The sequence below is a fragment of the Solea senegalensis genome, linkage group LG15 (assembly GCF_019176455.1).
Source record: "Solea senegalensis isolate Sse05_10M linkage group LG15, IFAPA_SoseM_1, whole genome shotgun sequence".
Lineage (NCBI taxonomy): Eukaryota > Metazoa > Chordata > Actinopteri > Pleuronectiformes > Soleidae > Solea > Solea senegalensis.
In genome coordinates, this window is record NC_058035.1 from 10,963,495 (window position 1) to 10,989,320 (window position 25,826).

Consider the following 25,826-nt stretch of genomic DNA (forward strand, 5'->3'; position numbering starts at 1 on the left):
TTTTTTCATTAGATAGAGGTGAGACAAATGGAAAATAATTAAAAAAAAAACTAAGTGGCAATTTTATAAAATATTATAGAGCCATATTTTATTTTGAATTTAAATTGCAACGGGAAACGACAGATTCGTTTGAACTACTTCCGGCAGCAGTGGCATATAAAGATATATTCTGGTAAGAATTAATAATAAAAGAAAGAAGCTTGGGAAAGCATGATTTTATGACATAGTGGGGAATATATAAAAAAAAGTTTGATGTTTGTTGTGTTGGTGCCTCTGCTTGTCCACGGTGACGTTGACGGTAGCGCAACCATTTTGGTATTTATTCAAATGAGCTTGTCTTTTTGTCCAATCACAGTGCCACGCAGATAATCTTCAGCCAATCGATAGGCGACGCTGTGACTCACCAAATAAGGAGAGACACCACCAAATAAGGAAACATTGTATCTCTTTATAAGGCGGGAAGTAGTTCCTGTGCCGTCAAATCACTCCGCTGTCGCAAACTGCGTTTTAAAACGACACGTTTAAACACATTTCTGATCCACAAGGAGACACATGTGTGGATAATGATTTGGTAGAAAATAATATTTAAATACTAGGAGACGAGCACGTGCGCTACTGACGGTTCGTAATGCGGACTACGTGACGTGGCGGAGCGACATCGACGGCGCTGTTCGCGTTTTCCTTTTTGAGAAAGTGCTCATAGTTTTGGAAATAGAGGAGGAGGGAGAAGTAGCTGAGCCGGGGTAGAAGGGTTTCGGGGTCAGCATCACTTTCGAAAGTTTGTGTCGGTTATTTCCTGGAGTCTTCGGATTATCAACTGGCCTGGTTTGTTTACATTCCGTGGCCCAGCAGGCGTCTATGCGTTTGAATAGTCATTCACGACACCACGCGCTCCAGCTCTTCGGGCTGGTGTTTTGAGACTCGGCGCAGTAAATAGGATGTTACCGAGCCAGGTTGGTTCTGGAAACGGGTCTGCCTCAAACAGGGGAACCACAGGACACTGTGTCGGGGTTGCCGGGGTCCGTCCCGTATTGGTCAGAGCCGGGCAAGGCTTACCGGGAGTCGGCGACATTGCTGCCGGGCGACAGGTCGACAGAGACGTTATCGGGATGCTTGGGGCTAACGGTCCGGGGGGTCCGAAAGGTGCGCGACCGGGCAACGGCACAGGGTTGAACCCCCTACAGAGCGCCGTGCAGGGGAACATGGTGGTGGGCTTAAACGCGGGAGTCGTGTTGCCCCAAGGAGCCCGGTTCGACCCGGACAGAGAGGGCGCCCCGCTGTGCAGCGGCTCGGAGAACGACTCGGACTCCGCGGACGATGACGACCCAGTGGGTTCACTCGGGGACAGCAGGAGAGGAGTGAAGCGGGAGAGAGGGGAGATGGAGGCTGCAGTCACGGGCCAGGAGGTGGGAGTCACCCCTGGAGGTTACGGCATGGTTCCCGGAGGAGTCGCGGGGGCAAAACCCGGGAAGAAGACACGTGGGCGCGTCAAGATAAAGATGGAATTTATTGACAACAAGTTGAGACGGTACACGACCTTTAGCAAGAGGAAGACGGGTATTATGAAAAAGGTGAGTGTTCTGGAACTCATTCATCCGCGTAACACCTGAATTCCGATAGAGTTTGTAACTTACTTCTGTAAAATACAACATTTAATTTCAGTTAGTGTTCATTGATTCACTGTATTAATAGTGTGGTACATCATGCCTTTATTTACATGAGCATCCATAACACCTGTAGGAAAAATCTGCATAGGCAATCCCCAGGGGCACTGCTAGAAATGTTGGGCCCATCGTATGTATGTATTACTGTCCCCCATCATACCCCCCAAACATTTTCCATTCCAAATTTTACAACTTAAACATAACTTATGTGGTAGAATAGTGTGTAGACTGTACTGGGCTTCCTGTTTGAGAAATGAAGCCGAGGAATGAACTTCCCTCTCACTTGATATTTAGTGTTCGTGAACATTTTCCTGTAAAGTTGATCGTCTGAATCACTAGTTTCAGTTCTTTTATAAGAGGACAAGTTCATAATTTTGTAAATTATGTTCCTATCCAGAGGAAAATGGATGATAAACCATGGCAGATATGAGTGGACGCCAGTGTTGTTGACACCTTGTATGTCCAAGAGGAGCCTGGTTGCAGGTTAAATCACACATTTTGAGGTGTTGCAACAGGAGCTTCTTTTTCAACTGAAATGCCGCTTTTCCACTACTCCGTTCCAGCATGCCTCGACTCGGCACGGTTAGTACCTGATACCTGGTACTTTTTTAGTGCCTGCTCTGACGAGGTTCCAAGCGAGCTGTGATGCCGAAAAACTGCCGGCCACTGATTGTTCGGAGAATGTCGTCACTGAGTCGTGAGCACGACGTCCGACACAGGAATCAAACTGAACAATGCGAACTGTCGATCAGTCAAAAGGACTTACAAATCCTGAAGACAAGCATTGACCTCCAACATTTAGCAAGGAAATCTCTTTCTGTCTAAAATCTCAACATTTTAACAGAGAAGTTTGGTGTATTTAGCGACAGCACTGCCGTGATCGCAAGTGGTCAGCCGCATCGTATCATCTGCACTCCGGTCATGCAGGAAGTACTGAACAAATCTTTTTAATGAACCAATTCTAATGAATTAGTGCACCAATAGTCACTAGGTTGTGTGTGTGTGTCACTCATAAAGCAAAGTCACGTCATTTTCTATAGTATACTATAGTAATGGCAAACCATACCAAACAGTGTAGAGTCTAGCCGAGGCGAGCCAAAGTGGAAAATTGCCATAAGACTACATCTACTCTCTAGTACTCTCCAGGCATCGGTTATCCCAGGTAACTGTCCATAAGGTTTGTGAATAGCTGGTCTTTCATTCTAAAAACTGGGTAACCAACTGTCTCCCTCTACAGTGTTTGTTAGTGTCTTGTTTTTTTGTGATACTCCAGCTTTCCTAGCAGTTGCACATGCTTTCTGCTCCGAGTTCATAACATGGTTCACCCAACCCCACCCACCATGGCGCCCGTGGGTAATCACAATAACCTTCGTCATGACATGTTTTGAAGTGTGGGTCTATGTAGTAGTGAGAGAGAACTGACCTGCAGTAGATGATTTCATTTTTATTTCATATTAAAGACAAATAATTGTGGATCATACTGAGTGGATGCGGGGAAGTCGGAGCATTTGACAGCCCATGGGCCTTAAATAGACTTGAGCAAATGACACATCTATTTATGACCGTGTCTACCCCCACCTATGGCACACACGTGGCCTGATACACACAAACTCACATTTCCTGAGAAACTGGCCCACTCAGACATGCACACATACGTCACACGTTTGTGAGTGACACAAGGCCCTCAACTGGTGGACACTGATTCCATCAGTGCACAGGCTGGTGTTCCCTCTGCCCCCATGAAGCAAGGTTTTGCTTGTAGGCAGCAGTCATGTGGTGCTGAGCAGCAGCAGCAGGGCCTGTAGGTGCCAACAGCTGGCTAAACGTCAGGAGACAAACTGTGGGGGACAGTCAAAGAGCACGCAGACAGAAGAGTCCAAGTGTCACTCTCTGTGCATTTGAAACAACACAACAATTAATCATTTTTAGAAGTTTAATTGGCACGTCCCAAAGGCTGCATTCTAATTGTTCTGTCTTTAATTGTTTTGTAATGTGCTAATTCATGAACTGTAATGCACACAATGTTGTAAGCATTTTATACCATATGGTTCATTTCTTATACTTGCATTACAGTGCAGAAGTTAACATTTTAATGGTGGCATGTAGTCCATCCATAGTTGTAAAAGTCAGGTCCGGTATGGCTTAATACCACTTTTTTGTGTCACATACCAGTATCACAGCCTTATCTATCGACCGATGCCATAATTGGTCCAATAGTCTTTGTACAGAATTCCATTAATCCAGTCTTTACGTTTTTATTTTAAAGTAAGTCCACATATTTCGCACTCACGTTGGTGGTGCACATCTCTCTTCACAGCATGTGCTTAATGGATATGATATTTTTAAGTTTTTAATTTACTGCTATCTGATCTATAGTGATTTTTCTTGTTGACAGTGTCGTCTCTAATCACAGCATATGTCACAACCCTACTTTGCATGCACTGCTGTTGTGCAAGCCTCGTGGAGAGATAACTTGGTTTTGTTGGTATGAAAGCAGAGAGTAGAGATGTTTAAAGATGACGGACGCTGCTCTGTGGTCGTCATAACTGCCTCCACTGCTGTGTGCGGCGGCGCCAAGCAGCGTATCACCGGTAATGCACAGTGCAGCCACACAGTCGCTGCTGCCATCATGCAGTGCTGCCATGTGGCATTTGGCATCAAGGCATCTGAGGTTGAATGTTTGGAAACAAGGTCGGCTGATGACCAGAGGCACAGCAGTTGTTTTGTTTGGGGCACGGCCATTTTTCATTATGACTTTAAACAAACGCTTGTAAGCCATGAGTTTTCATTTGTCCTTGTGTTACTTTGAAGCGGCTCCTATGTGTACACTGCTTTATTTCTCTCTTCTTAATGTATCCTTGACTGTTGTCGTGGAAACTGGGGTGTCTTTATGTAGGCCCTTGGCAGCATGAACACTATTTGACATGCTGTGGGGATGGAGATTTTGAAAATGTTGCCTACACTATGTCAGCCATCACAGTAATTGACAGGTGGGTGGAGTGGGAAGATTCATAGTAAACCGGTCCCAAACTGGATGAGCCTGGTTTGGTTTTGAAGAATGTGAAGAGAAGTAGTTGTCTTTTCTTTTCAAATCTGCCTTAGATTAACACTTAACACAATGCAGGATTACTCCTGTAGGCCAGTGTTACTCAAATCCTAGTGGTGGTTCCTTGTCGTGCTCTATTACTTGTCCATAAAAGGGCAATTTTCCACTTTTGCTCTTTCTGTTAATGCTCCTTACGAGATGGTTGTTATTATAGAAATATGAATTTGTCACTGCAGGAAAAGCACACATCTAGCTAATGAAATAGCAGCCCGTGGAAGTGAACCAACATGTACGATGCCAGGGCTTTGAAAGAAGCTCAGCTAAATGGAATATTAGTCATTATTAATGTTGCTCTGTACACCTGGGCTTTTCACTGACCGAATATATCACATTCAATTTAGATTAAAAGTAAGTCAATTTGCTTTATTTTTTTGTTTATTGATTGTCATTTGTTTGGTCTCTTTGTTTTTGTAATCAATATAAATAGCCAGTCAAACTAAACAATCCATTAGACTCCCAAGAACTTTCAGTGTCACTAGTAATTACTATTATGATTGATGATCATTTGTTACTTGCAGCTTTCTAGGCATGATATAGGAATGTACTTATTTTTTATAATCACATATCTGAGAATAAGGTTTTTCACAAATGAAATGGTTCAGTATAATAAATGCACCAAACTCTCACATTGGCAATGCAGGAACAAGACTGTGGAGTGATTTAAACTATCACCTGTCTACACACCTTCATGTGGGACTACCAGCAGACCAACAACAGTGACATAAACTTCTTATTTTTGAATTACACAGTGTTCATTTTGGTGTATGTGTATGTTTTCTGCCTTCCAAATGTGACACAAGCTTGATATGAATTTGTACATGGCAAAGCAATCTATTAAACTCCCCCCACACAGACACACGCACACACCCTGTTGTCACGAATATTCATGATGAAATCAGTGGAGCTCGAAAGTGTATTAAAGCGTTGTTTAGGTCTAGTTTGTGCAACACAGTTTAACTGGCAAATGAGTCCTTTCTCTGTCTCTCATGCTGGCAAAACATCAGCCTCTGTTGTAAGACGACCCTTTTGCCAATCAAAAGAAAATTGAGGGAAAGGATGACTGGAGCTGAGGTTCATTACATGCTTCTTAAAGTTTATTTATTAGCATTAGAAAACACTGTCCTCCATAACACAAGGCTCTTGATAATTAAGGTCTGAATTGTTACGGTGAAGCAGCCGCAGCATGGCATTAAGCCACTGCAGAAGTAGCTGCTTATCATTGGCCTTTCTGTTCGGTCATCTCTTAATTACACACAGAAGGCGATAATGCGGTCCGTTTCCAGCGGCACGTGTCCATATAATGAGGACTGGACTGATGGAGCTCAAAATGAGGGCAGTGATAAAGGACGGAGAAAGCATGACGGAGTAGAATTTAGTGCATGCACGGTTTTATAAGCGCTCAATAAAGTCCCTTTAATTTGAATGTGATGCCTCTCCTCCTCTGCGCTCTTTCTGATAGTGTTGCACATTTATCAGCCAGCTCTGGCAACACTATGTTCACCAAGGTGATGGTAATGGCGCTGTGCCTTCACAGCACCAGAAGCATCCTCCACATAACTGATGACTCATTTAGATAAAAGAGCTTTCTCAGGAGTTCAATCTGAGTGCAGTGTGTGTGTCTGTTGGTAGTCTCTGAGTCTCATTGTGCTGGTGCACCACACCAGGGGTGTTTGTGTTTGCGTCTGCCCGCCCTGTCATTCATTACACAGCTATACAGCAGTGTGTGATGGTGGCCTCATGTTTCATAGCCAGCTACCTCAGTGTTTAATAAATGAGTCGTCGTTTCCTCCATCGAGAGTGGGCTACTACCATTACCCCCCGCCTATGCAAGCCAGTCCCCTGCTGCAATCAGTCTCTCAGCTGTATCGCACTCTCTATTCTGGGAGCCTTATCTCATGTTATTTTAGCTTCGTTTGTGCTATACGTCAGGATCCACGGCGGGGATATTTTAAGATTCTTGTGGGTTTTTTTTTTGTGTTTGTGTATTTTTTTATTTTTTTTTACTTTGTTATTAAATTTGAATTGTCCCTTTCTCTGTCTCCTAGGCCTATGAACTCTCCACACTAACAGGAACCCAGGTCTTGTTGCTTGTGGCTAGTGAAACGGGCCACGTTTACACGTTTGCCACGCGCAAGCTGCAGCCAATGATCACCAGTGAGACCGGCAAAGCCCTAATACAAACATGCCTCAACTCTCCGGACTCGCCACCGCGATCTGACCCCTCCACAGACCAGCGCATGAGCGCCACAGGCTTCGAGGAGACGGACCTCACCTACCAGGTGTCGGAGTCGGAGAGCATGGGCGACACAAAGGTGAGAGGAAAGAAGTAGAAACTCTGCCTCTATAGGCCAAATTTAGGAGTACACTATCAGTCTCAAATATTGAGCAGTCATTTTTCCCCTTCATTCAACAATGACTTGACTTATATTTGTTGTGACTCACTGTCTGCTCTTATGGAAACATGAATTGTAGTGCACAGAAAAAGATAAAAGAAAGAAGTGATAAAGCTTTAAAAAAGAGTCACTAATGGATTTGATGGGAAGTCTCTGCAGAAATGTCTTGGCAGGCTAATGAGGAGAGAAAATTAATCAAATTATCCTTTTGTGTGGTGTGGATATCAAGTCCTGTTTTAATATTTAAAAGTAAAGCAAAAGGTCCTTTTAAAGAGCTGTCGACTCAAGGTAGAAGAAGATAAGATGTGGAGAATGAGACTGCTCCACGAAAGAGGGCTGTCTACATTTTACCTTTCTGACCTCTCATCCAGGAAGGCCTCGTAACGCGCTTAAATATAAATCACAGCAGGGTCTGGGTTGTGTTAGGATGAGAAACACGCAGCCTCCACTGTGGGGGGACTTTGGTGTTTATCTTTGATTCTGGGATGGTGCTTCTCTTATGTTCACGGATGAAATGCTGAGCATGTAAAACAGAGATATTTATGAAAATAAAATCATCATTTATTTATTAATAAAATAATCGATTGAAGATATTACAGTATCTCCCTTTTGTGCAGCTTCCAAAGTTGGTAACCTGCTATGACGTTGTTTTGAGGAAAATACATTTAATAGATAATATCTTTTGGGAATGATCTTTGTTCGTTGTTTTTCGTTCCTATTTCACCCTCAATGCTGCAGATCAAGTATCAGAATTTCCTTATACTGAATTCCTGGTGGTCAAAAACCCTTTACTCCTGTGTTTGAACAGATTTTCTTTATCAGTTTAATCTCTCGCACCAGTGGGAACCACAAGACCTGGATGAATACCCTAATAACTTTAGTCAACAAAGTGCCAATGCAATGTCTTCTTTGAGCTGTTCGCATATCCATTAATGTTGGTAGAGATCTTTACTTTTTAACACTTGTTTGATTGATTTAAAGAGAGACTGAAGAAAAAGATGTGAAATAGTAACTACTGTAACATGATCACTGAGGGCTCTACTGGTGCTGTTGTTCTTTTCTTCCACTGACTCGTTTGGTTTCCGGCTCCGTGACGTCACAATTCACGCACAGGTGATGCAGGGGTGGAAAACAGTCACGAGCACACACTCCGGCGCTCACACCTTCGTGCAGTCCTGTGCTGAAGCTGAGAATCCCTCACAAGTGTTTACACGGCTTAAGTCGCCGCTTTGAAGATGGAACACTTGCAGGGCTTATTTGCCGGCGTGATGTTTTTACAAGGCACTGTCTCACACACACACACATACACCACACACACGCCGTCAGGGACAGGAGATCAACCTTTGCACGTTAAACCACTCGCATGCCCGCTCGGCTCATTGATAAAAATTAGATTCTGCCTCTGTTGCCATATATGGTATGGTTTCCCTGCCTGCTCTCTTGGCTGAGGCCCCTCACATTCCTTATAAGCTGCAGCTGTCTTTGGAGTCCTGTGATATACACCCCCCCCCACTCATTTAGTGATATGCAGTGGAGGTATGGATGTAGATATGAGCAGGGGGATGGAAACATTTGTGAAACACTTAACATCCAGTTTCATATAATGTTTATTTAGGTGGGTTCTCACACAAAGAACGTGCCACTGCAGCCTCCCCCGTGAGGATCAGTGATGCTTTGATGTGGCCATGGCAGGTGGATACGAATGTCTTTTTGATTTTGGCGGATTGTTCTTATCTCGTAGATCTGTTGAGCGATCGCTCCAGAAAATCGGCACCAGACTTGCTGTTTTACCTTCTTTAGGCATTCCACCACACTAAGGTAACCGGCCGCCGTCTGTTGAAAAGACAAGACGAGAAAGCAATTGAGTAATTTTCCAAAGTGGATTATTTCTTTGTAATTGAAATGATATTCATAATATTTGATATTGTTAATAAAAGGCCAATTACAGGTACGGTATTAACAAAGACATCCAGCAGTGTTTAACAAGCAACATCGTGGATGAGATTGTGAGAGAACGAATTCTTTTCAAATAGGCTTTTTAATAATTGAATCACACTTCCCGTCTTTCCCTCAACACTTCTCTCCACCTTTTGAGGCTGAATGTGCCACCAGCTGAGCTCATGTTGGTCCTTTTCTTCCAAACCACAGTGTGGGAAAACATGTCAGCTGCTCCAAAAATGTTAACGTTTCCCTGAAGTATGCACCGAAATTGGTTGCTACTGCAAATAGGTTTTCAAGGCAATAAATGGGCCGTGCAGTTTTAAGAGTCACGCTTTGTATCAGGCCACAACTCGCTTCCATAGCTGATGTGCTTTGTTCATGTTTGAAAAGCCTGCGAGGCACATTATCATCATCTCATCATCTACTGACGGGCCAGATGCATTGCTTTATCGGCTGAACTGACTTTTTTTTGTCCGTGTCACCAGACCCAGAGTTCAAAAAGCAAAGCATAGACGTCTGTCTCGAAACATTCTTTGGCAGTGGCATCTTTTATTCAGCGATCATTGGACTGTTCCTTTGGAATGGTAAAACTCTCGTGAGGCTTGTGTTTCGACTGAGAACAGTATCTTGGAAGGTGGGGGGGGGGCACGATGCCGTACAACGACATCGTGCAAAACACTGAGTGTCGTTTTTTGTTGCCCAATCAGCTGACTGTCGTGACCGTACCATGCCATTTTGCTCTGGTACCCCAAGGGAAGGGTGCCATAGAATGGATGGTTATTTTGGTACTAGTCCTAAAGGAAACAAACACAAAAAAACAGTGAACTAAACTGAACCGCTCCACTCGGTAAAAACACGGCTTTAGTTCAGCAGGAGGCAGTTATTTAAACTAATTAGACATTGAGTTTAAGGTGTGTGAGCCACTTAATGGTTACTTTATCGATGTAATACCCCCTCTTTTTAGATTGGTATTTGTCTTTTAGTATGGACAGTCACATTCAGCTGTTCCTTGAGGCCTGGATTAAGGTTAAGGGAAATATAATCTGTAATGTAGCGGTGAGTGAGGAAAGGCAGTGAAAGAAAAAGTTGCAATATTTTAGATCAAGGGTAGATTTGTCCTCTTGGTGCCTTCCCTGCACCCCCAACAGAGTCTTGTACTGATGATGGCTGCTTCTTAATACTACATTACAGATGTTTTTTATGCATTTTGGGTTATTTTTGGACAGGGATGGCAAATCCCACAACCCATGCTCACTCAGAAGATCCATCTCAGCGCTGAACTCTCCGTCTCCTCTGGCTTTCCCCTAACTCTCTCTCTCTTCTTTCCTCCCCTCGCTCCATCCCTCTCTCTTTATCTGTCCTCCCTGCTGTTTTCAATAGGCTGTTGTTTCAATCCCGCTGAAGTTGTTGCTGTGTTCGTCAGCACAGATGACACATCCCTCGCAATGTCACGTCACAATAAACACAAAGCAGAAAACTCACAGACCAAGGCCACAGTCCTGATCAAGAGCTGACATTTGTTTTGCCTGCATTATAGCTCTGTAGACGCGCTGCGACAGATTTAATGTCCTCATCATTCTACGTGCTACACATCCATAAACGTAAATGAACTAAAAAGGACTTATCTTGGAGTTTTCTACCGTTTTAATCAGAGTGAGTCATCGAGATACTGGAGTTAATTTAATTTACTCTGACAGTGTTCGCTCTTATCAGAAGGTGGTGATTGTGTCTGCAGTGAAGGCAGCATGTTGGCTGTGTTGGAGGGGGAGGCAGGCTACGTTATGTCACCCCCCCACCGCCGCCCCCAACCACCTCCTTATTTTACAGCAAGCAACTGGACAGGTCAGCCACTATTGGCTGCACCTCCTCCACTTGGGCTGCCTTGCCTTTTTTAGCAGTCCCAAATGGAGCTACAAATTCCTTGTTGCTGGCAGGGTGACAGACTGGGAGATGGGAGCCAGCAAATGGGAGATTAGCCGAGGGCCAGTCACCAGTGAACTGCACAATGGGCTCTCCAACCAACACTGGACTTGTCTGACAGTTGTCACCTTCAGTTTTGAATGATTATTCCTCTATGAATAGGGAATCATTTGTGTCCTCCTTTTTTTAATTACTGCCTTAATGCACGCTGCCTTCAAAAGAGAGTCTTTCATATGATCTCTTTGAAAATAGGGAGGACAATTCAAATTTAAAAAAGGAAATGGAAAGGTACACAAAGTGTATTTCTGTACTTTTTTTTTTTTTTTTAATTGTGAAATGTGTGCAGGGCCAGCTTCACACTGTATAGTCCTGGCATTTTATTGAGAACAGAGCAACATTTAAAAGTGTATTAAACTCCCAAAAGACGACTTTCGTTAATGAAACCGTCCGTAACCTTTTGAAATAAATACGTAGATCTATGGATTTAAAGAATGCTTGAAAAATCTTAGGCTAATGTACTCTCACTAGTCAAAAATCAATGACATTTGTCAATTTAGTTAAAGTTCAGCATCTTTTGGTTTGAGGACAAAACTCTGGAGTAAAATAATGCAGAATATGTTATAGAGGGTGTTCTAAATCTGGACTCCTTCCTTTGCACAGCTATAAATTGTAAATGAATTTGTCACATTCTGGTACCGGTTTCTCAGGACGTGCTCTGTTTAAAGTCCCCCCACCACAAAAACTTGAAATGAAGTTTTAATACACTGTATTTATGTAACATTTGAATAATAATGAGAAATACATTCTCAAAATCAAATCAACTTATTACATGACCATTGTGAGGGAAAGACTCACCAAAAGGAAAATATCATCAGTAAGTTAATCAATTGCTAAATTAATTGCCAACTATTTTGATAATTGTATAATGGTTTAGTGTTTTTTTTTTTAATGTATGTAATGTGGGTAATATTGTGCAAGGTAGATTGACATGAAGAATCACTGGCAGGGAGGAGAAAGTCCAAGTTCCATGGGAATTAATGGGAATAAAATGGACATTTTCAAAATTGAAAGTTGGGAACATGAATATAGTTGGTAAATATTAATATATTGTACCATAATCTTGGCTATAACAATTGTATTTGATGTAAATGTCATTAAATATCAATGCTATTCCTGACAGGCAAAGGCAGTAAGGAATATTTTACTCAACGTTCATGTTTTTGTTGTTCGGTGAAAGAATTCAAGCATTGATGAAGTCAATGTTATAAACAAATGTTTATGTTTGTATGTGACACAGTTTATTGAAATTATCCAAAAATGACAAAGTTTCCAATTTGGAACATTTACAAAATCCAAAAAACTAAAGTTTCCATGGAAAGTTTCTGGAAATTTACTGATAATTTTCCACCCCTTTGCCGATATCCAATAATACATTTTAACTCCAATACCTATCCATAATATTGTGCATCCCTTGTTCTGACAATAGGATGAATATGCTGTGTACAGTATATACATACAACCTTTCTCTCTATAGCTCACTGCTTTCTCCTCCCATCCTCAGTGACCCTGGTACCTCAGAAGAGGTTTACAAGGGCAGCAAGAGAACAAATGGCTTTATAGACAAGACATTTAGAACATCACTGCACTTTACAATGTGATTTTATGACATTGTCTGTTCATAGGCCTAAAAAAAAGACTAAATAAACTTATTATTTTATTATTTAGGACCAAACCACCAGAGAAGTTATCTTGAATATTCCACTTTATAAAGCAAGTGTAGACTGAGACGCAACATTTTCCCCGTGAGCTAGTGACGAGGGTGAAGGTATTAAGGAGGAAATTTCAGTCCTGTCACAAAGATGATTTTCTTGCCCTTTGCTCTTGTCTGGAGAAATGCATTTACACCACTGTGGCCTATGTTTACTATGCACCGCCTCGTCTCTGAACTAAAAGCCAGCACTGTTTATAGACTGGCCTGTTGAACAGGAGACCTGTGAAGATGGTCAAACAAAGCATTTGGTGAGTGGAAGCTCACTATGTGGGTCACAGACGTGCTAGCGGTTTCACGAGGCACTAAGATTACCACACAGGTTAAACTCTGTCCTCGTTAGAGTTGAGTAAAAACCTATCAGTAAAAAGTGTATTTTACAAGGTAAAGCAGCTTGTTCCTTTTCCAAAGTTTGGTTGTTTCAGCGGTGTGAGCTGCTAAGTGTTAGATGGCAGCTGCCTTTACACGTGGCCTCGTGCTGCCTCAGCCGGCACAGAAAGGGTTCATTTCCCCTCAGCGGCACTCAGGTTTCCTGCCAGCTGTCTGTTCTCTCAGCTGTTCGTACTCTGACCCCTCTCCTGTCCCATGTCCCAAACTTCACACAGGTCTGTCATCGCTTAGCGTGCCCCCACACAGACACTGACTCTCTGCTACTACTGCAGCCGCTAAAAAGTGCTATTTGCTACCACACCTCTGTTGGCCGTGTTGGTGCATTTAAATTGATGGATTGAGTTGTTTTTTTTTTTCTATGTTATGTGTATGCTCTTCTTCTGTAACTGATCTGTCTATTCCATTTGCCTTGCAGGAATAAATTTAATAACTGTTTAACTCATTTTAATTGTAAAAACCTTTAGGATAATGAACACATGGTGTCAGCTGTGTCACGTTTCAACTGTCGGCACGCACTGTAATGTAAATTTGTTATTCGTTGTTGTGTGACAGTTGTAAAGTGAATGGATTATAGATTGCTGTGTTAATTCATTCAGTTTGTCATTCCTGGTTTAAAAAAAAAAATCCACAACTGTGTGAGTCCTGAGAGTCGCTCCCTCCCTCTGCATACTGTTTAACTAAAGAAGTAGAAGGACCTTGGACTGTCAGAAGCACAGAGCTGCATACTGGTTAACTCACTGCTCAGGAGCTCAGTTGTTATGGTTTATAACAACATCTGCCTTGACATGTTTTAAGTCATGAAGAGTTTAATTTGGCTGCCATTCCTTCGATCAAATGTCAGTTCCTCTTACTTAAGCCTCTTTTTTTTCTTTTTCTAAACTAATGAAAATAAAATTGATTATAAAACATACTAGAATACTCTAATATTAATATGTGATTAAACTTCCTGAAAAATGGGAACTTATTCTTATAGTAGCTTCAACTATTCTTGTGTGTGTATGTGTGAGTGAGAGAAAGGCCTTATCGGCAGAGTCCATGCTGAATCCTCCACCTCTCACCCATGTAATCAGTGACATATAAAAGCCAATATTGGTTTACAGAATAGTTTGGTCAGGCCTGCTTACACACGCTACCTGTCTGATACAAATGTCAGAATCTCATGCTCAGAACCATGGCTCTTTCATCCATCACTTCTGCTACAGTGATGCACTGTGATGATTTATTTGCATCTGTGACTCGAGCCTCATCGTGTTTTATGAAACTTGATTCTCTATTAAATTAAATAACGCTGGACAAGAACCACTGAGATACTGGGACCTATCGCATATTCTCCGTTTCCCAGTCATTTAAGTAGTGAGTCTAGTGATTAGGTACAGGAACTCTGTGCAGTAGGTTTGGCTCTAAATAAAAAGTAAAAATAAAGTACCAATTAGGGTGACACAATTCAATACAAAAATGACAATATGACCAGTGTTTATGTCTGGTTTATGTCTGGCCTCCATTATTTACATCATGAAATTGGGTTGTCCAGTGTAAGTAATGACTAAACATCTGGTATTGTTTAGGAGCTTATCACTTATTATTAGCAGGCCTCATCTGTTGGAGCCTTTTGAGGTTTGACAGGATGATATGATGTCCTATGTGTCGTCTATTGCAAACGCGAACATTCAAGGGATTCCGTCTCTGTAATAGGAAGAACCATATGCATGCTGCTTCTCTACTTCCCTCATTTCCCCCCACCAATGTAGTGGGTTTAAATGTAAATTTATCCTCCTGTCATTTCATATCGTGAAACCCCCTGATTACTAGAGGATTATGCTGCCTCTATTGATTTGTCACTTCCACTACGCTGTATTTGCATCCAGTCATCTGGAATCAGAACCTTCAAAAATATTGAACACGCACAGAAATGCAAAGTCTGTCGTGTCCCTCTAATGTGTCAGCTGCTTATTCCCATTCTGCCATTACAGATCATTAGTATCATGCGGTGAGTGTTTTCAGAAGTGCAGAGGAACAGGCACGGTGGCTTTCATTGTGTTTTATAGTTCTGGCCTGAACGCCCACCCTGCTCTTATCATGCAGCCCACTCACCGACACATCCTGCTCTGCTGTTCAGTGGATCTTACATTACTGTATGGCCTAATGCAACATCTCACCTCCATAGGTTTATACGACCGTCTTATCTGCCTGTTTACTCACCCATTTCTGAGGTTATCGTCAGTCAGTTGTCATGGTAACTCATTGAAAGACAAGGGCAGAAATTATGCTTTTGTTACGTTCGTCGTATGTCAAGTTTAACCGAGCATTGGCTGGATTTTAATTGTGGGTTAAGATAAGCAGCAAGTATCGTAGAGTTCACTTCATAGCCATGGTGTGATTTATGGATCTTTATCAGTGTTTTGTCAACACCTTTCACTGGATTTCAGTGGAAAGCTTCCACTGAAAGTCTTATTATTATTACTCAGAGAAACTATCCAGTAAACTGGTATTTTACATTTGGACCCAATGAGAAGGGTCCCGGCCTGTTTCTCTATCTTGTTCACGTCATTTGCGCCGACTCTATTAAAACCCTCTCTGGTTTATGTCTGCCCATTGATCCTCGGAAAATACTGCAAGTATTAAAAAGTCTCTCCCTTCCCAGCTTTCATCTGCTCAAGGAGGAAAAGCCCCATTATGGTGTTGTTTTAGGTGTCCTCATGTGAATTGTGAAACTCCTGATGTTGCTTTTGCAAGTTCTAGATGTGTGTGATTTATTTTTGGAGCAAGCACTAATGCAACACTTCAGCAGGAATTGCTAGCAACTTCCATGTTGTCTGTGATGAGGTTTTACACAGAGCATCCACATTATCTTGGATTTTTACTTGAGATTAACAGATTTTTTTTGGCAGAATGTGTCCATATCATCAGATGATCTACCCCCTTTTCCTGTTAGGGCTGTGTATTGGCAAGAATCCAAGGATACAATACAGTACATATCCTCATACAGGGATATGATATGATGTATTGTGATCCTAGAAGCAAGGTTTATATGACAGTTTTGTATGTCTATTTTAAGAAAAACTCTCATAGTAAATAAACAAAATACAATTTTCCTTGTTTTGTTAGAGGACTGAAAGGAGGAGAGTGAAAAAGTGCTGCCAACTAGTGGTTGGAGGCTCAAATAAAACACAAATTCCCTCTCAGAAAGACACTGCCAAGTATACACCGCCTCAAAATGCATTATCGTATTATCGTAAATATCTCACTGTTTTGAATTTCTTCCCATAGGATACACTGAAGCCGGCGTTAACGGTAGCCAGCCTACCAGGTACTACCAGCAGCGGCCAGGCCACTGTACCCACCACCTCCACCACCATGCAGGTCACCAGTGGACCCTCGTTTACCAACTACCTGGCGCCCGTCTCGGCCAGCAGCAACGTCAGTGCCAACGGTACCGTCCTTAAGGCAGCCGGAGCTTCCGCAGGAGTCATGCAGCTGCCCAGTGGCTTCACCTTCATGCCCGGTATGTCGGAGCAAAACTGTCCTTTTCTTTCTTTCTTAGTTAGTTTATTAAAACGCCATCCTGTATCATCAAAGTGAAGCTTTTGCAGACATTAGTGTTCGGTTAACGTCACTGCGTTTTCTTTATTTATTAGCTGATTAGAATCTGAATGGCTTCTCTGCGTCCTCATACATCTGGGGGGGAGGGGTTGTGTCTCTCCAAGCTGTTTACATCACACAACAGCTCTTCATAGCCAGTCACCAACACTCGGAGCCCTCTGTTTTTACAGAGCCGCCAGTATCCAGGAAAGCTACATCTATTGGCAAATAGCCCTGCCTTTGATTGTCACTTGGGGACAGGAATAATTAGGTGAAGGGGACACAATAGATCTGGCAATGAGGGCTGACGAACACAGCGCATAATTAGTCATGAATATTCACTGAAGGATCTGTGCCTTGTGCTGAAATTATAATAGAGGTGCACTTTGTGGCGCCAGAGCTTTGAGGTCCTGAACTTGACATGACCCTTCATTAAGGGGGACCTCACAGACGCACTGAAACAAAAGGGACCTCCACCACATCAACTCACTGAGGACGAGGGGCCGCAGACTCAGGTGTGGGGATCCTTTAAGTGTCTCTGAATCTGGCTCCTCTTGGTTATTATTCATTACACATCCTTTTCAGGCGGGGGGGCAGACTGGAACATCTGAGGGTCTCAGACAGGGGCCTGGGGACGCCAAGAGGCACAAGGGATATTTTAATTTCACAATAAGTGAAGCACCAAGTGGCGTGAAGGGCGTATTGCTTTTTCTCTGATTATTTTTCTCCTTCTCGCCAAGATCGCATTTGTGGGGGCTTAAAAATGCAGAATCAACAGATTAAAATATTTTTTGGATAATTCTTTAATTTGATATTATCCCATCTGTGAAAGAAGCTCAGTGTGTTATTTTTCATGGCATGAGCATAGTGGTGTAGGTTGATGTCCTTTGACATAATATGAAGGCAAACCGACCCAGTGCTCGGCAGTGTTTTCTCACCAGCAGCTGTAAAATCAGCAGCCAGTTGTTGGCGTGTGTCGGTTGTCGGCTCTGTGATGCAAGTGGACGGACGGACAGATGACGCCCAATAATGGGCCCAACTTGTTATTTTGACTGATATTTGAAGGACAACTCGGCAGCGTCTGTCCCTTATCCTGCCTTCTTGCTACAACCTTCTCTCTCACACTCCCTCTCTCTCCTCTTCACCACCTGTCTGTCACATAGCAGCAGTGCCAGGTGGAACAACAACAACTCCACACACACACACACACACACGCACACACACACACTTAAATGTCCTCAGCTGGCAGCTTGAAAGGTCCTGCCCACCCTTCTGCAGCAACTGTCTGTGGAGCACATGATGAAATGTGAGTGTGCAACTCCAGGGTGATGAAATGCAATATTTGCCCCTTTTGTTGAGAAAACGCACACACAATGCGACGTGTAATCTACAGTTACAAGCTTCTGAATATTTAATCTCACAACAGATTTGCTGATTCTGTGTTTTTTTTTGCAGTCCTAAAAATAAATAAAAAGAAACACTTTATTTTACTTGCATAATAAGCCCTTGATTCAGATGCACGGTTTGTGTCACTTGACCTCAGTTTTGAAATGTAAAACCTCTTAAGTTTTGAAGTCTGCAGTGGTCATGAGACCCACTTTTGAAGGTCACAGTTTTTATTTCCATATCAGATACATTTGTACTCTGTCTTGTCCTGGACTTGGACACGGAGGACTTGGGATTTTCAAGTCGAGACAAAAACTGATATATTTGTATGAATCAGTGGAAAACTGTCGTCTTCAAATGCAACAAATGACGTCAGCCATTTAGAATGTTTTTACACTCTGTGTCTGCTGCTATTTTACAAGAAAACTTTATCAGACTGATATTGATCGATACTCCATTCTGTTATGCGGGACACAAAAAAGTGGCCATCAGTAGTGCAGAGAAGTGTATGGATATCTGGCCAACAGACACAATTCCACAGGTTTGGTCGAGTCAGTTAACATGGTCATTTCTGGTTCTTTCAGTGAAACATGGAGTAAAATAGGTTTGAATAAAACAATGGATTGGAAAATACTCTTAAGTATTTAATAGACAAACTTAGAACCAGTTAGAATAAGTAGAACGCAACGTACGGACGTTATCCTTTTTCTCCACAACAACTCTAAACCACGATGGTTGGATTATGTATTAGCTTTTCCCTGAATATAACAGTAACCTTTAAGGACAACCTGCGTGACAGTCAGTGTACACTAACTAAACAAATTGGTCTTGTTCGTGTGGTCTTGATTCCACATAGTTTGAATGTTACACTTAAGTTACAGGTACACTACTAGTAGTACCACTAGTAGTGCTGTGGAGCAGTGGTTTCTCAAGTGGGTCCTCTCTTTTGCGCGTGCATGAGGAAGATGCACAACCATTTGCCAATTTTCAAATAGTGCTTTACTTTTGCCATTAGTCTCACACTGCGTGTGTATTTGTGTGTGTGTGTGTGTGCGCGTGTGTGTTTGTGTGCGTGCATATGCGCCCCCCTTCAGCAGGCACTCCTCTCCCCCCTGGCACCCCCACCATTCCTCTGAGCCAGCTGCAGCAGCACTCCCTGGCCCTCCAGGGGCAGCATGGTCAGGCCCTGGCCACGGCCCAGCAGCCACAGCAGGGACAGCAGGCTGTCTTCCGCTTCCCTGCTGCTGTCTCCCTCACAGGTGACCTGCTCTGCCTGCTGCCGCCACTGCTTTCACTAATCCTGTCTTCATCTATAGCTGCTGCTGCTGATGATGATGCTAATGCTACGTCTTTCTCTGCTATGAAAAATATCTTCATGTCCCTCATGCTACCTCATGCTACCTCAGCTAATTGCTAATTGCCTTGTGCTTTGACTGGTAATGCTACTGGACCCCACCCCCACACACACACACACACACTTTTTTATGAATGACTTACTGTAGCTGCTGTGTGTCTGTAGGAGCAGGTATTCCCCAGCAGCTTCAGGCTATCCAGGTCCACCACAACCCCCAGTCCAGCAACAGTGACAATGGCCCCGACATCTCCCACACCTCCACAAACTCCACCGGTAGGTCAAATCCACACTCTGGGGTTCATCTCTGTCGGGCTGGATTAAAATTATTTTCATAATGGATCAATCTGTTGATTATTTTCTGGATTTACTGAGTGTGTGACGTAGGAAATGATGATGCTCTCGAATGTCTTGTTTTGTCCGCAAACCAAAATGATTAGATTTTAATGATTTCTTTCTTGTGATATGGAGCAAAGAAACCAGACAATATTCACATTTAAGAAGCTTAGCTTATATATGCATATAGTGATGACTGTGAATGGATTGGAACATTTTTGACTTACTCAAACCAAAAAAACCATATGAAGAATAACTGAAGCTACAAATGAAGTATACAATCACACAGTTTATAGTTCAGACTGAACAGGACATCAGAGCTACACTCACTGGCCATTTTATTAAGTACATGGGACTCAGTAGTGAGGAAGAGTCAAAGTTTGTCATGTACATTCAGAGATGATCTTCACACTTTAGTTGTAATGAATGGTACTGTGACTTACTGTTGTCTGACTATCAATTTTTTCTTTTCTCTGTCAACGTTAGAGATGGTTGTGCTTGAGAATCCTTGTAGATTAGCAGTTTGGTGAAATAGTCAGACCAGTCTGCCATTTTCATTCATTCATTCATTCATTCATTCATTCATTCATCATCGACTGCTTTATCCTCCACCTGGTGCCAATCCCAGTGGACATAGGGCAGAACGCGGGGTACATTGCGAGTCCATCACATGGCCACACGGAGACAACCATTCACTCTCACCAGTGTCAATTTAGTGTCCAATTAAGGAACCCCAAGAAAACCCACGCACATACACGGGGAGAACGTGCAAACACCATGCAGAAAGACCCAGGTCCACGACCCTGCAAAAAAAAGGCGACTGCAAAAAAAAGGGGGTGATTAAAATCACCTTTTTTCTCCATTCGGATGCTGGTCTAAATTCCTACATGTGCTGAGTTGCTGCCATGTGATTGGCTGATGTGTTAACGAGCAGTTGAACCAATGAACTTAAAAGAGATCGGGTGTAAATGTAATTTTAAACCCGCCTTCATGATTCCAGTTTGGCTTAGAAATGCAAATATATGGCGGCTCCTGAGTGTAAACACAGTGCTTTCTTTTCATGGAGTCCTGTTATACGGCCACCACTCTCCACATACTGTAGGTAGAAATAAAAATGGATATCAAGTGCCACCTGCTGGCCACTATGTGCACACACTATTTGCCCTCGGCGTGACATGCTTTCTCACTCTCCCACCGCCTGCCCTTCAGCAACCATCGTCACCTCGTCAGTCCCAACGTCTGTGGCAGGTCACATGATGTACCCCAGCCCCCACACTGTCATGTACGCTTCTACGCCAGCGCTAACTGACGGGGGTCTGGCTGTGCTCAACGCCTTCTCCCAGGGGACCTCGGCCATGCAGGTGTCCCACACACAGGCTCAAGACGGAGGTGAGACGCCCGTCGCCGCGCATGAACACGATCTTGTGTGTGTGTTTGCAGGTACACAACCCTCTTTTTTCTTCTCTCAGGTGGAGTCCCTCAGGTGTTCCTCGCCGCACCTCCAGGCACGGTACAGATCCCTGTCTCCGCAGTGCAGCTACACCCAGTACGGCAAGATCTGCATTATACAAGTGAAACTCTCATATTCCCTATGCAACCAGCATGCCACGTGTCTGCACTAATGCATCCTAACAGAGCACCGGCACACTGAGGCCACAGAGTCGTCACCTGTCGTCTCTTTGAATGAATGTGGACGATCAGCTGTCGTCGTGTTTTTACCTGGGATTTTGCAACAAAACGCACATGCAGCAGACTAAACGAAACACCACTGTTACAGTGCATGGGAATTTAAAGTTTGATTTTTTTTTTTTTATTATTATCTCTGCTGACGAGGTTATTTTTTTGGCTTTGTCTTTCTGTCTGTTAGTGAGAAGCATAGCTGGAATAGAAAAGGACAAGTTTAGGTAACGTTCTGGCCTGTAGAACCTTAAAATGTAATGATTCCTAATAATGTAGTAATAAAAACCCTCATAACTAAACATAAATTATGTAATAAAACCAGATAATAGTGCATTTCCCATAAATGCAATAATCTCTACCGATGATAAATTATTACGTTAACAGGAAGTTGTTACATTATTGGGTCAACATTATTTTTGCAGAAACCGATGAAGCAAAAATTGACCAATATTGTAATAACTTTGTCCAGTGCTATAAAAGCAGGACACCAGTTATTAACACAGATTTCATCCACGCCCTGGTTTCTGCCGCGGCTGTATCTCAAGGTTATGGATGTTGAGGGGGTTTCTTGGCTGACACGCCTCTGCAACATGGTCATTGGGGGCGGGGCTTGTGGAGTGGCAGTCTGGGGTGGATGTTCCCATCTTTAAGAAAGGGGGATAGAGGGTGTGATTCAACTATGGAGGGATCACACTCCTCACCCTCCCTGGAAAGGTCGACTCCAAGATATTGGTGAGGAGGGTCCGGTCTATGGTTGGACATCACATTGACCAGGAGCAGTGTGGTTTTCGTCCTGGCCGAGGAACCGTGGACCGAGTCTTTAGGGTGCTGGAATGGGCATGGGAGTTCGCCCCAACCTGTCCACATGTGTTTTGTGGATCTGGAGAAGGCCCATTTGCGAGTCGGGTTTGCGTAGATGGCAGTAAATCGGACCAGATCCTGGCGAAGGGCTGCTCTTGTCACCTATTCTGTTTATGGACAGAATTTGTTGGTGAAGGGTGTTGAGTTTGGTGGCGGGAGGATCTCAACTGGTCTGTTGTGGTGAAAAGTGAGCCTTAGGGTGAGGAGCTCGGACATCCAGGAGAGGCTCAGTGTAGAGTCAGTCAAGAGGAGTCAGCCATGGTAGTTCCTCTATGCCTTCCTGGGAGGTGTTTTTCAGGCATGTCCTTCCGGGAGGAGGCCTCGGGGCCGACCCAGGACACGCTGGAGAGATGATATCTCTCGGCTGGCCTGGGAACACCTTGGGATCCCCCAGAGGAGCTGGCAGAAGTGGCTGGAGAGAGGGCGGTCTGGGCTTCCTTGCTAAGGCTGTTGCCCCCATGTCCCGAGACAAGGTTTACATTTTATATGGACTTATGAGGAGCTGTTTATTACATTATTGGGAAGTTATTACCATATCAGGAAAAGTATTACATTATCAGATTGTACATGGCCCAAGAAAGAAATGTTAGGATTTTGGTGGTAATCCAGATTGAGGAGTTTTAATTGGGTGTCGACACTGTGGGAGTGGCCTTAGCGGAGGTTTGCACTGTGAGATTAGTTCTATTTCTGCTCCAGGTGAGTTCATAAAATCTGGTCATAGAAGGAATTTATCTATGTAATTTTGTTTAAATATGTTGTTTCATAAATTAATATACAGATCACATAAAAACAACCAGGCAAGCAGTGGCGACATCACTCAGAAGAATCTGGAGTCCCAGTGTAATTTACCAAATTGACATAATTTGCTATTGAAGAACCTGGAAATAGAGGTCGAGACATTAATTCATCAGGAAAATGTTTACCAACTTAAAAAAAAAAAATCCAGTCTATTCCAATAGACTTCTTGTGGAGTCGCCCTCTGGTGGCTATTCAGTATATTCTCATGTCTGGGTTGGCGTCGTTAAGAACACAGTTATTCTAAGATGATTTCCCAGACTCCGCATCTTAATCGGTAGAGCAGCAACAGCAACAACAACAACAGCGTTCCAACGCTCCATGACGAGCAAGCATGCTGTGAAGCAGGAAGTCCATCTGTGCTGGCGAGAGCTGCGTGTGACTCGTGCTGACTCGTGATTGGCTGTCCTCTCGATTTCCCCGCGCTGACGTGTCTGTGCTGTTTCTTGCAGATGGTGATTGGGCAGCAGTCGAGCGGCAGCAGCAGTAACCTGACGGAGCTGCAGGTGGTCAATCTGGACGCAACACAGAACTCAAAGAGCGACTGACGGACGGCTGGAGCTGTTTAACGCGGCAGACCCAGGGACACACACACACACACACACACACACACAGACATCTCTATTTATTGATGCCTTCCTACAGAGTTTTAACATCACACATCTGAATGTGACTTTTCAAATATATACAAACCCACGTGCAAAGAATCAAGGGCATATATGTGGCTGACCCTTATACAGTACTATACATTGTTTTGGTATATAAATATATATATATATATATTCGCAGATGCATAGGAAATGTGTCACTACACCCGTCAGAGCCTGTTTCTCTTTTTTTTTGTCTTTTTTTTTTTTTACTTTGTGTGTGTGCGTGCGTGTTGTTGTTTTTTTAAAGTGTAATTACATGTGCACACACACACACTTGTCAAGTGCCACAGCTTCACACCAGCCAAAGAGACATTTGTTTGTCTGAATGTTCCAGTGTGAGCGATTCTGTGCACAACTGTGTGTGTTTAGTGTGCGAGTGAGTGCATATCTGGGGTTTGTAGATGGGGCAGGGAGACAGACGCTTGTTGACTTGAAAAAGGAAAAAAAAAAAAAGGCATTTGTAAATGTACATATTAGTATTAGTATTATTTTTTTGAATAGATAACTTGTATTTTTAGCCTGGTTTAGTTTGTGCAACAGCATGTAGTCGTTTGTTTTTTTACGTAGTGGTTTTGTATGTACATGAAAACAATTTACATAAAGAAAGGGTTATTTACATGTATATGTAAATTAATTTAATATACCTTCATGTGTTGAAATACTGTCATGCTGTTGGGACTTTTCACTGCGGGTTGGAAAAGGAGCGCTGGATGATTATTTTCTTTTATATAATTTTCGATTGGCATTCGTAGAAGTCTCTGTAACGGTGTCTAATTTATGATTTGCTATGAAACATATTCTTTACTTAAGCTGGGAATATTTCAGTGCACACGCTGCTGCATGATCATTGGTTATGACATCGGGTTTTTCTGCATGCAGTGTCTGGTGGAGCGCTGACGCGGCACTTTTGACTGTAGAACTTGTTCAATCTATGACAATCTGATAGAAATGATTTTCTATTTTTCAACTTGAACCATAATGCTAATTATTGTAAACACACTTGTGACATTATATATATATACATATATATATATATATAAATAATGAACTGTCACACAGTTATTGTCCTTTAGTGACTTTATATTGAACTTGTTTGCCTTTTTAAAAATATGTGACTTGCTTCTCTGGATAAAGTAAACAAACAAAAACAGAAAGCCAAAATGTTTTGTAATATCAGATTAATAAATCCACTTATAGGTTGTTGCAGAAAGTGAACCTGATCATGTTACTCTTAATTAATCTGCACAACATTTTACATGATGTATAACAGCAGCCAAATATTAGGTGTAATAACAAATAGTTTTTGTTAGAATAGGAACTCCTTATTTGGAGAAGTGACTTCGGGTGCTTCGAATTTAACCAGAGCTATATACGACCCCAGCCGACTGCAATCTTAGTCTGTACCTCAGCCATTATTAAGAGCGAGAGTTCATCGACTGAGAGCCTTCTTTCTGCACCATTGTGCCTCTTTTCCCATTTCACTGCAACTTAAGAGAAAAGTTGGAATTCTTCCCCCCCCCCCCGTCACGACTCTGGACCTGTTAGAGATTTTTCTTCACACGTTTGTGTAGAATTAGTTGGTTGACGGAGTGAGCGTGGCAGAGTGGAAACATCCGTCTGTCTGCTGTTTGGGTACTCGCTGGCATGAGCGGTTGTTCTCATGCACGACGTCCTCTCACCTGTACGTGCCGTCGTGTCGTCCCACAGAGCTGCTCCAATAGCAATTACAGTCAAAGACATTCAGTCCTTCCATTTTATCTGCCGATTTGTTGGTGAATTATCAGTTTTCAAACAAAAAAAGGAGATTGCTTTGTGGTCGTCACCTTGTCAAGAGAAAGAAATGGTTATTTTGTGTATTTTCTTTTTGTTGTACAGATATTTTGTAATAAAAAAAAAACCGAGATGAAACACAAAACTGTCACAGAACGACGCCGTTTGCAGCTTTTTTTTTCCTTTATTGGGACGGAGAGAGTTCAACCAAAAAAATCAAATGTTCCTGAATGAAG

General features: G+C 42.8%; 1 protein-coding gene across 5 annotated transcripts; it reads left to right on the plus strand.

Moving 5' to 3' along the window:
* Window positions 1–533: 533 nt before the first annotated feature.
* Window positions 534–24,044, plus strand: srfb (serum response factor b). Of its 5 annotated transcripts, none has more exons than XM_044046209.1 (8): window positions 534–1,571; window positions 6,816–7,082; window positions 16,450–16,684; window positions 19,242–19,406; window positions 19,667–19,774; window positions 21,044–21,223; window positions 21,304–21,405; window positions 23,623–24,044. In XM_044046209.1, exons 1-8 carry the CDS (start codon window positions 939–941, stop codon window positions 23,658–23,660), a joined length of 1,728 nt encoding a protein of 575 aa, XP_043902144.1. In that variant the 5' UTR covers window positions 534–938; the 3' UTR covers window positions 23,661–24,044. The 5 variants fall into 5 exon arrangements, with proteins under 5 accessions (XP_043902144.1, XP_043902140.1, XP_043902142.1 ...); XM_044046205.1 differs by having other exon boundaries at window positions 535–1,571; window positions 21,304–21,380; XM_044046207.1 differs by having other exon boundaries at window positions 535–1,571; window positions 19,673–19,774; window positions 21,304–21,380.
* The last annotated feature ends 1,782 nt before the right edge of the window (window positions 24,045–25,826 follow it).